Here is a 14,714-nt window from a genome sequence, read left to right as displayed (position 1 = left end):
AGTAAAAGTTGAAAGAACAGAATTAGAAAGAAATAATTCAATTACTTCAAAAACATCATATGAACAGAGAAGAAAACTAGCATGCCATAATTTATTAAATATGGTTCATATAGGATATTGCCATCAATGCTGAGATCCAAAAATGAAACAGCAAAATTTAAATTAGTCTAATGCCAGTAAGTTTTAGAACCACTAAACTAATTTGTATTTTCATTAAAATTCCATCTTTTGACTTTACATAAACAAAGTCTGGGTAGTATTTTAAGTAAAATTTTATTTTTTGTGGCCTTTACTTATAAAAACCATAAAAAAGTGTTTTAAGACAGAATTGATATTATTTAAATTGAAATGAAAATTAAAATAATAGTAAATACAGGGAATTATGTATTCGATTATGTATTATTAAGCGACTTTGTATTAAATATTTACTGTTTATATAACGTTATATTATATATAGACAATAACTATTTGAATACAAAACAGAAGCATTTGATAAGCGTATTTGCTGCCCTTTTAATTTTGAAAATACTATGCTATTTATAAGTATTGATTAAAAATTATTAAAGTATTTTAAACATTTATCAACTATTAAAATTAAAATTACTAAAATATTGTTACTTAATTTTTAAATACTTAAAACAATTTTTAATAAATATTTACAAATAAATATTTCCAACTATTTTAAAATAGTTTTAATAAACAAAGTTTATTCAAATCTTAATAAAATAGTTTTTCTAAGCATAAATAAATTACTACTGCTAAAGTCATTTATTCAGTCCACCACTAAAGTCATTCAGAGAAATGCCTTATACAACAAGATGCTATTTTTAATCAACCCTTATCTTTGGATAAAACTAAACAAGGTGACACAAACAAAGTGATATTTAAAAATCATTGTTGGGGCACCAGTTTTTACTGGTAGAGGACCCACCCCCACTCCCAAGTTTACAGAAAAAAAAAACTCTGGGTTCGTCAGTGATATGAAATATCATGCCAATACTGTCTATTACCTGGGATATACATATACATATACATATATATATATATATATATATATATATATATATATATATATATATATATATATATATATATATATATATATATATATATATACATATACATATACATATACATATATATATAGTATATAAAAGTTCACTTAAATTCACATGATGTTCTATTTAGCTTAAACTAACTTATAAAATAGGCAATTAAAATCTTGGTTTGTTTTACCTTATATGGTGTTGGATTTAAAGACCTCAAATGGTCTGGTCTTAAAGCTTTAAGTGATTGTTTTACATTAATTCTTGCTTCTTCTAATGAGTTTAGCGGAGTTTGAATCTACAAATAAAAAAATCTAAATAAGTAACAAAAACATTTGAGTGTTGAAAACTGAAAATAAAATATTTTGCTGACCTCTCCATCTTTCCAATATAGTTTGAGTAATGGTTTCACAACAGTAGGTTTAACATAAGCTCTTTTTGATTCATCATATGGGTGCCTACATAAAACTCTTTCACCAGCAATTGGAGCACTCTCAAATGAGTTAGTCATTAAATCTAACAATGCAGTTCCTGTGTTATAATAATAATAATAGTTTTTCAATTAATATTTTAACCAAACAATAATTTGGCTTAGGACATAAAAATAGACTAATAGTTTGTTAGGGGCAAGAATTATCTAAGCATGTAAGATTTAATACAGGGGGAAGTGTGTTTCTGTGTGTGCGTGGGGAGAGTTGAGGAATTTTTTTTATCCTAATACATTTTGAGTGCTTTAAGTCTTTAAATGCTCATTTTATTATCAACATTCACTTCTGTCTAAAATAACCAGAGGTGCGGAGTCGTAAAAAAAAAAGTACCAACTCTGTCTCCAATCATTGAACTTTTCAGAGTATGACTCTGACTCCAACTCCAACTTTGACTCCAAAGCAAAATTTTTGAAAAATTCTTTGAATTGTTTAAAAAATATTAGGCGATAATTTAAGAAATCTTTTTTTGCCAAATATATGAAAAGTTCTTTGAAGGTTAAATATTTTGTACATGCACATGCAATACTGAGAAGTTTTACAATTAGAATTAGAGTCGCGATTTTGTCTAATGACTCTGACTCCACTAAAATTGTCACGACTCCAACTACACAATTCCGACTCCACAGCCCTGAAAATAACACTAATTTGAGTCATATAATCTTTAAATTTAAATATTTACCATCGCTGTTATAAAGTCTGTAAATATCTTTTTTTCCAGGAATTGTTACCTTGGATACAACTTCACTTAATTTAATGCGTGGTATACCATTCAGCTCTACAAGCTTAATAATAATTTAAAAAATTATATAACACATAACAAGTAACACATAAATAAATAGTAAACACATAAATAACACATAAATAAACTATTTAAAACTATTGATATATAAATAACAATAGGTGACACAACAAAAACTTAATGTTTATGAAATTTTAAATCAACTTTATTTTTTTAATTATTTAATTGCTGTTACAATCTGCTGATTGTTTAAATGTAATGCTTCACTACAAAATCAGTTAAGATTTTAATTGGGTTTAAAGCCAGCAGTTTATCAGTAATTTTAATTTATCGATTTGGACAAACTAAAGATATATCTAAAAGTTATAAAAGTATGACACATACTTTAAAATGCATCTACAGCTTTATAAAGAAAAAACTGCTAGAAAAATAAATATAATAAAAAAATTAACTCTTAAATATGTCATTGGTTGAATAGACAAATTTCACTATTTTATATTATGTAAAATAATGTAGATAATATGATCGAAATAGAATCAAATACAGTGAAATGCTATATTCTGAGTTTAATGGGAATAATTATACAGGGAAAACAGAAACATTTTAATATTTAAAAATTAAGAAATCAACTAAAAAGCATACTTTTTTACAAAAAAATAGAATTCAAAAAAGTTAAAATTAGGTATAAAAACCAGATGGAATACTTTGAGAATATTGATTTAATAACTTTTAATTCCGCTAGACAGTTTGTATGTGTGTAATTGTTTCAATTAGATTTATGTAAAAAATGTGACAAGTTATATTACAGAAAGCAGTAATGCTCAAAATAATAAATATAATAGAAAAAAATAAATATAATTTAAAAAATCTCACCGATTGAATTCAATTTAAAAACAGTCAGCTTGATGTTTTGTATAGTGTATTAACAACATTAACTTTAATACTAAAGTTAATGTTAATAATGTGCTATAAAAAACAGTTAGTTTAACATTAAATTACATTGATAATCTTAATAGCCTTGATAAAACTTGATCAAACATTAATACCATTGATCAAATCTTATTAAACTCGAAAACCTCAATCAAATCTTAATAACCTCAATAACCTCAAAGCATCAATTGAAAAAAAAAAAAAAAAATCAATCAAACCTTTCTAATCTAGATAACCTCAATCAAATCTTAATAGCCTCAACAAACTCAATCAAATTTTATTAGCCTCAATAGTTCCAAAAAAAAGTTTTTTCAAAAGTTAGTGCAATTAAAAATTATGCAATAAAAATGTATGTAATAGAATAAAAATAAAATAATGAACTTTATTTTTTTTATTCATAAATATTTAAAAATAATTTTAATAATTCTTTACTTTTAATAATTTATATAAGTATTTAATTGCTCAAGTATTTTCATTTGATATTCAAACAAATGAATTGTCTAAAACATGATTTTATTGCAGAGCATTACATACAACAATAACCAGATAAATCTTTTTTTAATGAAAACTATTGTAATTGATTAATTCAAAAAGTTGATTGATAATTAAAAATCCTACAATTATATACACTCATAAATTGTACAAACACCCTTTTTTCATACACACACTTTGTTATACACCCTTATAACCTTAGCTTACACACACACTCTTATTTTGTAGACAGACCTTTATTTTGTGCATACATACATGCCTTCTACATGCAAACCTTTTTTGAGCACACCAATACTTTGTTCACACACACATACCTTATACATGCACTTTTACCTTGTACACACACCCAAGTGCAGGTTGTTTTTGACAAGTTACAAGATGAGTACCAATACCATATGCATCTATTGAATGACCCTAAAGTAAAACCTATTAATTTCACAACAATTTAGAAATTATATAAAATGTTAGAGTTATATACAATGTTAGAGGCTAAAGATCTAATTTGCTGAATTTCAGTAAATCTGATGTCAGGATTAGAGATGCTTTAAAATTAGGTTTTTCAATTCAAGCCAGTACATTATTCTGGCAAATACAAATACAAATTCTGACCAGATATAGACCTGAATTTAAAAATAAATAAACTGTCACTCCTTTCTGAACCACTATTATCAATTTAACTTTCTTTAAAGCCAAAGAGTTTTAATCTGAATTGTAACTGTTTGTAAAAAACTGGCCAATAAGCATTTTAATTTTGATTTTTAACAAGACAATATTCATTTAACAACATTCATGTTTTATATTCATAGTAGTGTGAAATCTTTTATTCCCCATTCTTACTTCAAATTTTAATTATAAAATCAATGTTTAATTTTTTTTAATTACTTAATTTATTATGAAGGATGAAGATTAATATGAACACCACGTTGAAATTATTAAAATCTCCTGTTTTAATTTGAAAAAAAATTTGAATATCTCTTTTACAAATAGTTTATTAATCTATATTGTTGCCTTGGCAATGGTAAGACTTTTAGTTTAATTTAAATCTCTCACAAAACAAAACAAAAACTAGGTTTTTAAAGATAAATACAGAAATAAAAAACAAACAAATTATATGATTTATGGAGAACAAAATTTTAAAACTTTAAGACTTTTGAAACTACAGAAACCCTACCTAAGTTTGACGATGTTTTTTTTAAACATACTTGAAACACTATTGCAAAACAATATATAAGCTAACTCTTGCTATACTAAACTGAAATAAAACTGGACTGCACTGGAAGCAATAAGAAAATATAGAAAAAGAGTCACTTTTGATTTGGGAGTTCCAACAAAATGGAATTAAGACTCCATATATATTATACAAGCCTTCTATGAAAGTGCGCGCGGTCACACACCTTGTTTGTCCATGCTTAAAATAACTTTTTTAGACAACTTGACCACGTTTTTATATTGTAAGCGTTTTAAGAAGTTGCGGCAAAATAAAGCAAAAGAAACAAGAGAGAATAAAACAGCAACACTTGAAGAAAAGAAACAAAGACTATGCGAAATAGAAAATATAAATACAATAAGCTAAAAAAAATTATATACCTAAATATTTTATTGTTTTTGTTTTCATATATTCAAGGCATTTATTTTTTTCCACTACCAAAAATCATACAATTCGAGGAAAAAAGCAGATAAGAATATAACAAAAATAAAAACATATTTTGAAAACTAATTGCAATTTATTTGTAAAAAAAATTATTTTCTTTAATTTTAACATTGTGGCTAGTGCAACGGTACCGTTGCTTTAATTTTTTATCTTAAAGTCATGATAGTAAAGTTTGATTGGTTTATTTTGAGTTTCGACTGCAAATATTATTGGTTGATTTTGAAAGTTTTATTTGTAGAAATTTAAAAAGAATTGCAACTCTACATCGTATGTTTAGCATTGTGGTATCTTATTGGTTCATCCACGGTGATTCGGGATGGAGTCCTTCACTAAGAAAAATATTTTTAAATGTTTTTTAACTATTTTTTATGAAAAGTTATTATTAATGTTGTATATTGAAAGTTACATTGATTTTTATTATATACATACATCGACTGATATAGGGATAGGCGCAGTGAGTGTACATACATCCACTGATTTAGAGATAGGCGCAGTGAGTTACATATATCCACTGATTTAGGGATAGGTGCAGCAAGTGTACATTCATCCACTGATTTAGGGATATGGCAGTGAGTGTACATCAGGGTGGAGTGAATTTTAGCTTTTTTTACAATTCGTTTAGCCTGGGTGTGCAAAAGTTGTCTATTCATTTCAGAAATACTTTCTGGAATGATATTCTCATTCCAGAAAGTATTTCTGAAATGTCTCAAAAGAAGCAAAATTTTATAGAAATTTCAAAAATAACAATTTTTTTATAAAAAAATTATTATTTAAGATTTTTTTGAAATTATAATCAAAAAAAATAAACTTTTTTCATTTTTAGTTTAAAAGGTCATTTTTTCTGCAATAAACTATAAAATAACAATTTTTTAAAATAATTGTTATTTTTAAAATTTTTATAAAATTTTGCTTCTTTTGAGACCCAACATGACATACTTATGAAAAACTTTTTTTTACATAATATTAGGGACCCATTAAAATTTTAAAGGTCTTGAGGAACCTCAAGATAATTTCCTAGAGCATTTATATTTTTCCAGAGTATTTCTGAAATGAATAGACAACTTTTGCACACCCAGGCTAAAAGAATTGTAAAAAAAACTAAAATTCACTCCACCCTAGTGTACATACATCGACTGATTTAGGGATAGGCGAAGTGGAGCACACATACATCGACTGATTTAAGGATAAGCGCAGTGGAGCGCACATACATCGATTAAGGGTTTTGGTTTAGGCATGCATTCTTTGTATTAAAGAAGAAAAAAATCAACCAATCAGAAATCACTACCGTGACTTCTGATTGGGTGATTTGATTGAAGAAAAAATTAAAGCAACAGTACTGTTGTGCAAGCAACAGCATAATTTTAACTTTTTTAGAAATTTGGTAGCTAAAAACTACTCTAAAAAAAAAAGAATATAAAAGTTGTATAAAAGTTTTATAAAAATTTTTTTTTTTAATAAACTTACTTTTTTTAATTGATAAATTTTCAAGTTTATTTAATTAAAACTTACAACTTTGTTTCCTTTTTTTAAAGAATGATTTTTTTCCTCAGTAGATAAATTTAGCTTTTTGCTGCAAATTATTGAAACGCTTTTTAAGTTAAAAGGTGCTAACTGCTGTGGTCAGTGAGTCTAAAATAATTATTTAAACGAGGACGAACATGGTGTGCAACTGCACACGCTTCCTGGGAAGGCTTGCTATAGTTTAAATATTATTTACCTTTAACTTTTTAATAACCAAAAAAAATCCTTGCAACTAACTTAATATCAATATCAATTGATATAGGGATTTACTTGTCTTTTGCAACATACTTGATATCATTGAGATTTACTTGTCACTGTAACTTACTTGATATACCTGCAATTGACTTGATCTATTTTTTTTTTAAATGCTATTTACCACTTAAGGCCAAGGGGGCCACTACAGTTGGGGTGGCTACTTTATTGTGGTTACAACCTTCTCTCAACTCTTTAACTTTGAAACACAAAACAAGCACTCAACCACTTCACCACTTGACAAAAAAAAATTCAACAGTCAAGTTTTAAACACACTTGTTGTTAAGTAAAGAGCAACTTTTTTTTTCTTCTTATTCTTTGTGTGTGTGTGTGTGTGTGTGTGTGTGTGTGTGTGTGTGTGTGTGTGTGTGTGTGTGTGTGTGTGTGTGTGTGTGTGTGTGTGTGTGTGTGTGTTATAAAACTATTGTATATGCTATAAAATTTCATAAATTATCATTTAATTGCAATAAATTATAAAGAAATATGTAATGATTTAGTATAATATATGCCACAAGTCATTGTAATATATGCACTTTACTATATCATTATCAACTTTGCTGTATCACTATCTTCTTTGCTATATCAACTTTGTTTTTAACAATTGCAATTAACACAATTTTTTATACTAATAAAAAACTGATATGGAACTCTAAATCTAATATTAGACTGTAGCAGAACTTTCAAACAAATAAAATAAATATTGAAGCAGAACTTCATTAATTAAACAAAACTAAAAACAAAAACAAAACTTGAATTCAAAAATTTTTAAATTATAAACAAGTTAAAAACTTAAAACAAATTTAAAATTCAAAACATATAATTTTGATTATATTGTAAACTTTTGTAAAAGATATAATGCATGTTATATGTAATATAAAATATATATTATAAACAAATACATAATATATAATAACTATTTTATATAATATGTATATACAAAATATTCCTGAAGTTAAAAAAAATTAAAATGTTATTTAAAATAAATAAAAATTGTAAATAAATAAATCCAATAAAAACTATTTGCTAAGATACTTGTTGCTAAGCTTGCAAAAAACAATTTAACTAATTTCATTATTTCATATTACTTGTTGTTGCAATGATGTCAATGTTTCTTCATTTATGTCATTACTTGCAGTAATAGTTAAATGTTCCAACCAACTAATGTTAAATCTAAATGTATAATATCATTATAACTATGGATATCATATATTTAATGTAATATTAATATAATAAACATAATAATGTATGTTAACATAATAATTAACAGCAATAACAACTAATAAATAATAACTCACAACACACCCAACACCGCATATTGTATATATAAAGAAACAATCAGAATTTGACTTTTTTTGTTTTGTTTTTTTGTTCATGAGATCTGCAATCTGATAAATTAATGTGATTAAAAGTCTTAAAAATCTGGAAAAAAATGTATGCGGTGTCGGGTTAAAAAAAATTTACTTCAACAAGGCTGTAAGCAAACTAATTAGGCCTAAACTAAATAAACTAAATTATGTTGGAAGTTAGAAGGTTAAGTTGGAAGGCTGTAGCATTCAAGTTAGAAGATACGAGACAAAAATTAAAGAGCAAGAAAATTACTTTAAAAAAAAAGTTTGAAAAAAACTTTTATCATTATCAAATTTGAGTTAAGAAAATATATATAAGAGAAAAAATTCCAAAGCATTGATGTTCAAGACAATTCCAAAGCACTGATGTTCAAGAGAAAATTCCAAAGCATTGAGGTTAAAGGAAGAGAACTAGATGAATAGAGGTTTTTTGGTCATAAAGTAAACAGTTACAGTTAATAGAACTAACTTTGCTAAATTATAAGTCATGCAATGTTGTGTTTTGTTATGTGGAATAAGAGATGATAACTTGTTTGAGCAGCAATACTCCAATGATAATGATAGAATAACAATAATAGTAAAAACAACAACAATAATAATAATAATAATACTAAAAATACTTTTGCTCTAAAAATAAATAAAACGGCAAACATTAATGCTTAAAATAAAATGTCTAAAATACCTTTCAGCAGCCTGTTTAAGTAGTTTACGAACTTCTAATGAAAGGTAAGCTAAATCACCAGAATCTATTCTAATCCCAATTGATTTGTAACCAAAGTCATTCAAAGCCAGGGTAACAGCAATGAAATTTAAAACACCACTCCTATCAATTAAAAAAGATTAAAAATAAAATCTGTTGTACAAATTACACATAACAATACTTTTAAATATAACAGGTTAAAAAATACATCAAATATCAACTATTGGGCAAGCTCATGTAACTCACTCAGAAACCTGAGTTTAAATAAGTTAAATAGTTCTATTTTTGGAGAAACAGGAAGATCTGGGTAAAAATAAATCTTTGACTTTAAATTCTTTAAAGTCAAAGATTTAAAGTCTTTTTTTTTTGGGAGGGGGGGGGGGATTGTCTGATAATTGTTATATATATAACTTTTATATTTATGATTAAGTAAATCAAATTAACTAATTATAATTAAGTAAATTGAACTTTTTTTTAATTATAACTAATATTTATTATTTTTATTTTTAGACTGTAATCAAAATATCTTTTAAATCAAGTTAAAAGTAATCAACCATCGCTACCACCAACACCACAAAGTCATAAAAATTAGCTAAAATAAAACTATTTTTAGAAATCAATTTAAAAAACACATCACATAAATTTAACACCACAAGTAATCACAGACAAATTTAAAATAAATAACTAAAACTAACTTTAGAACATTGTAAGTATCAACCAATGCAACAAATGTTGTTGGAAATGCATTTGCATAAGCAGCAAATGCTTTTAGTTCCCCCTGACTTGTTTGATCTAAACTAACTTTAAATGCATCCGCCACATTTAAAAGCTTCTGGTTAACCACAGGAAGAAATTCTTTACTAATATTATCATTAAGGTCTAGGAGTTTCATCTTGAGATTTACTTCATTGATATCAAAAGAGGATACAAAAGCATGAGCATGTGTTCCTTTTGTAGGAATACCAAATTCTTTAGCAGCCAGTACATTACTTGTTCCATCAAAACCTAGAAAAATAAAAGATGCAACTGATCACTAGCAATTAATCAGAAAGATTAGCAAATAATCAGAAAAACAGCAAGACAGCAACAAAAGTTTACTAACTCTTTCATTTGATTAACTTTTAAATAGTTCATAGATTATAACATAAATAGATTGTTCTAAATTAAGATCTGATCTAAGAAGATTTCACTTATTTCACTTCCACATATGTTTTATTTTATATAAATACTACCAAGGGCTATTCTAGGAAAATAATTTAGGCTGTGGTACCCCTCTGCTATACTTTTGCCACTTTCCCGAAAAATTTAAGGCAGAGTGGGAGGTGTGCAGAAATTTTGTGAGTACAACAATTAAAAACTTACTGCTTATAAAATTTTCACCTTTGTTCTGTTCCAAGGTTGAAAGTGTGTTTTCCTAACCTGTTAGGTCTAGAACAGAAAGAAAATCGCTGTTATTCCAGGAAAACTTTGCTTTAGTAACCGGTACAATAAAATTTGGAAAACCATGTGTTTTTGAGAAAATTCTTGATTTTCTTTCAATGCCAAGCTTCCTCTTATAATATTCCCAAACTGCTAGAGCTGTCCAGATGCTTCTACAATTTTCCTAAACACTCTAGAATGTTCAAGAAACTTCCAGAACTTTCTAGAACGTTCTTGAACATTTCAAAGATAGCTGTTTAAGTATAAAAGCACATTTGTCTCAAACCAAAATTCCAATACATGTTATTGCAGGCTGAAAGGATAACAATTCGTAGTTAAAGAGAAGTTATTTATTTGAAATGGCATCCAGCTGATTCATTCTGCTACATGTGCGTACAATTTATAAAAACAAGAGTTCCATGGAAACAAGTCGTATAATGTGCAAGGCCTACAAGGCATACATCAGCGTGCTGGTCAGGGACCAAGACAAATCTTGGGCACTATTTATATTATATTTCATATATTATATTATATTTATATTATATTTCATATGCTAATATTGCAAGAAAATACTTGACAACAATTGTTCAGTTTACCTTCTCAAAGATTATATTCTAGCTTAATTAATTAGTTTTTTTAATTAGCAGATTGTACGAGCGTTTACAGAATTTTCAAAACTTGAATGGGTATATCGTTCCTATGCATTCACAATCACTGAAAAGCTTTGACAATGTACGTTACAAGTAGTACAAGCTTGGTAAGTGGTAGGCTATATATTTAAAAATACAAATTACTTACGTACAATATAAATCAGGGGAAATTACAAAATAAAAGAATGGCTTTCTTTTAAGAATTGTACAACGCCATCTGGTAAGTTTTTTTTTTTAGGGTGCTTTGGTGATTGTAAAGCACTGATTACTGGATCAGATGAGCACATGCCTGCATTTGACCATAATGCCCATTTCTTAACCAACACTCCATGCTATGAATCCTTGCATGAAGTGTTGACAAGCCATACTTCACTCCGGTCAGAGTTAATGGCAAACTGCAAACAATATTACGTTCATTCATTTGACTTGGTTTTGAACCACAAATTTAGCAGCACTGACTTGAATTAGTAGCTGTAGATAATGCAGTGGCTACTTTCCAATCTATCATAGTAACATAAACTATGTGAAGAATTATTAAGTTTACATACTCAGACACAGCAGTTGTAGTCAAGTTTCCAATAGAATCTTTTAAGATGCTTTGCATTCATTACATCAGTGGTCTTCTTTACAAACCTGCAGAGCAATGTGGCTGCCCATGATTCACGGCTAGACAAATAAATCTCTTTTGCCTCACGTACATCATTGTATGGTGGATATAAATTACTATTTTTGCTTTTTGCATTGTTTTTTAAGCACTGATATTGAGATTTGCTCATCTCATCATCTTAAAAGAGCCAATGCATCTTCTGATGTATTGATGGAATGAACCAGTTCAGCATCTTTGTTATCAGCCAACTTTCTTGCTGCCTGAGCATCTTTTCTTCTATCGTCTTTCCACAGGTGTGTACCACTAGCAAACAATAACTCACAAGAATTTGAAGCTGACAAAGTTGCAACTTTTCTTTTCTTTGTTTTTGATGATGATTCTTCAAATGGTAATGTAGGTCTGCTGAGTTGTTTACTTTTACTATCCTTCATTAATGTGGTATTAAAATCATTTTCAAGCCCAGCTGAATTCTTCCTAATAAACTTTGCACCGGTTCGTATACTTCGAGTCCATCTCTTACCCTAATCAGAAATGAATAAACGAAATTGACTCTCTAACTTTTCACCTTAAAACTTCAAATCTTGTTCTTTAATAAAGTTGTATACAAGTATACTGTCTTCTTTTTTATGTATTGACAGACTGTTGAGTTGAATAAATTGGTGAAATTTATTTCTTGCAACACTCTTTAAGCCTAAATAAAAAAGCATTTCAACATCTAAAATGAGTAACCCCAACCAAACCAACTAAAATAGATTGTTAAATCTATTTGCTTTGACAAGCGCTAAATTAATAAGAACAAAATTTAAATTACAATATATATATATATATATATATATATATATATATATATATATATATATATATATATATATATATATATAATTGTTCAGTACTATATTTAGTATGAGTAAGACCATATTACATGTTTTCCGTGTTTTTTAAAATTTTGTGCAAATATAAATTTTTGAGTGGAATTACAGATTTTTTGTTAGGTAAAAGAGTTTAAATGTAAAAGAAAACCAAGGTTGCACCTAGTGGCAGCCAGATTTATGAAATTATTAAAGCAAACATATGTAAGCTTTAAAATATCTGCGTATAAAAGCAAGATGAAGCAATAAAAAAATATTTTGTCAATTAAAAGCAAAAGTTAGACAATAAAATATAACATATTAAGCATATTTAAAATTGCTATAAATATGTTAATTACTTACCAATTTTAGTCTAACAACTTTTAAAATCCATATAATATATAGTTAAAATATAATATTTTAAAAATCGCAATATGTTATTTATTTCCATCGATTTTTAAAACAACATTTTTCTCTCTTTATAATTTGTTTTTCTAATTTACATTTGCGTCTACTTCAACCACATCATAAGTATATTCATTAAAATTTTAGGTGTATATAAACGACTTTAAATTGTTTTATAATATCTATATAATGATTTGAAACCATTAAGATATCAAAATTTTTTTTGATATCTTAATGGTTTTTATACTTTAATGACTTTGGTTTTTATACTTTTGTCCAGCCACTGGCCCCTGCATAGTTAAGACCAGTGAAAGTGAAATCAGAAAAATTAAAATATCCTTTACAACATGCCCTCAGTATATACCCTAAATATAATTAAAATTTAAATCATAACTTAAATTAGCTTTGGTAACCTAATGAAATTCTCAAATAAGCTTGAGATAAGATACATAGAAAAATATTAAATAAATAAAAACTATTCTTTTTATTAAGCAATTTTGTTAAACTCTGCCAACCTAAACAGTGATTAGTATTGCATCCATATTAATTTATTATTCATCTTTTGTTTTACAAAAGACACATCAGTCTTTAATGGTAACAAACACATATCAGTCTTTAATGGTAATACACACATCAGTCTCTAATGGTAACACACACACACACACACACACACACACACACATCAGTCTATAATGGTGACACGCACATCATTTTTTATTGGTAATAGTGATAAGTTATAATTTATTTCTTAATAATTACATTTGAGTATTAAAATATTAGTTTTGTAGTAAAGGCGAAAAATAATGCGTAGAACTTTTATAACAAATTTAAAACTTAAATCTAAAATTTAGTTTTTTATAAATTAAAAAAACTTTCTCCAACCAAATTTCCAAATTAAGCTCCTTCAAGTCATGGTGAGATACTAAATATTGATCATTTAAAATGCATTTAACACTACAAACATACCTCCCATATAACAGTAACGTGAAGCAGAAAGTGCACCATCTGGTCCTTGAGCTCTCCTCAAACCAAATTCTAACAAAACTTTGTTATCACCAGCAGCTTTTCTAAATCGAGCAGCATTGGTAGCAATCAAACTAAAAAAAGAAGAAAACTTGACACTAATTATCATAACATATCTTGATACATATTATCTGAAGATTTTAATAAAATGTTTAACAATCAATAAATTAAAATTTTCTTGTTACTGTTGTTTAATATTTTTAAAATTTACCTTGCATAGTTTACAAGATTCAAAAGGGTTGATTCAAGCAGTTGAACAACTAAAATATTTTCAGAAATATCATTTAACTATATAATATGCACTATAATATATACATATATATATATATATATATATATATATATATATATATATATATATATATATATATATATATATATATACATATATATATGTATATATATATATATATATATATATATATATATATATATATATATATATATATATTTATATATATATATACTACTGTACATAAGTTTGGACGCACCTCACAAAAATAAACAAAACGTGTTTTAACTCATAAATAAAATTAATTAAGAGTGTCTACATTGGTCTCATCATGAAATACTGTGAAAACATAGTTAAGAGAGATA

The 14,714-nt window shown here is 26.6% G+C and overlaps 1 protein-coding gene across 2 annotated transcripts in view; it reads right to left on the bottom strand.

Moving 5' to 3' along the window:
- The window catches only part of LOC100204938 (nicotinate phosphoribosyltransferase), a 28,152-nt gene that overhangs the window by 2,655 nt on the left and 10,783 nt on the right, over positions 1-14,714 (bottom strand). For both annotated transcript variants that reach the window (XM_065796400.1, XM_065796401.1), the window contains 9 exons: positions 14,329-14,377; positions 14,061-14,191; positions 9,861-10,170; positions 9,148-9,288; positions 8,205-8,289; positions 4,029-4,109; positions 2,214-2,316; positions 1,420-1,577; positions 1,237-1,344 (listed from right to left, as the gene is read on the bottom strand). In XM_065796400.1, the coding sequence (XP_065652472.1) occupies positions 1,237-1,344; positions 1,420-1,577; positions 2,214-2,316; positions 4,029-4,109; positions 8,205-8,289; positions 9,148-9,288; positions 9,861-10,170; positions 14,061-14,191; positions 14,329-14,377 (1,166 nt within the window). The remainder of the gene's footprint in view (positions 1-1,236; positions 1,345-1,419; positions 1,578-2,213; positions 2,317-4,028; positions 4,110-8,204; positions 8,290-9,147; positions 9,289-9,860; positions 10,171-14,060; positions 14,192-14,328; positions 14,378-14,714) is intronic.

Source organism: Hydra vulgaris, chromosome 04 (genome assembly GCF_038396675.1).
Source record: "Hydra vulgaris chromosome 04, alternate assembly HydraT2T_AEP".
Classification (NCBI taxonomy): Eukaryota; Metazoa; Cnidaria; class Hydrozoa; order Anthoathecata; family Hydridae; genus Hydra; species Hydra vulgaris.
This window is presented reverse-complemented; position numbering and strand designations above follow the sequence as displayed.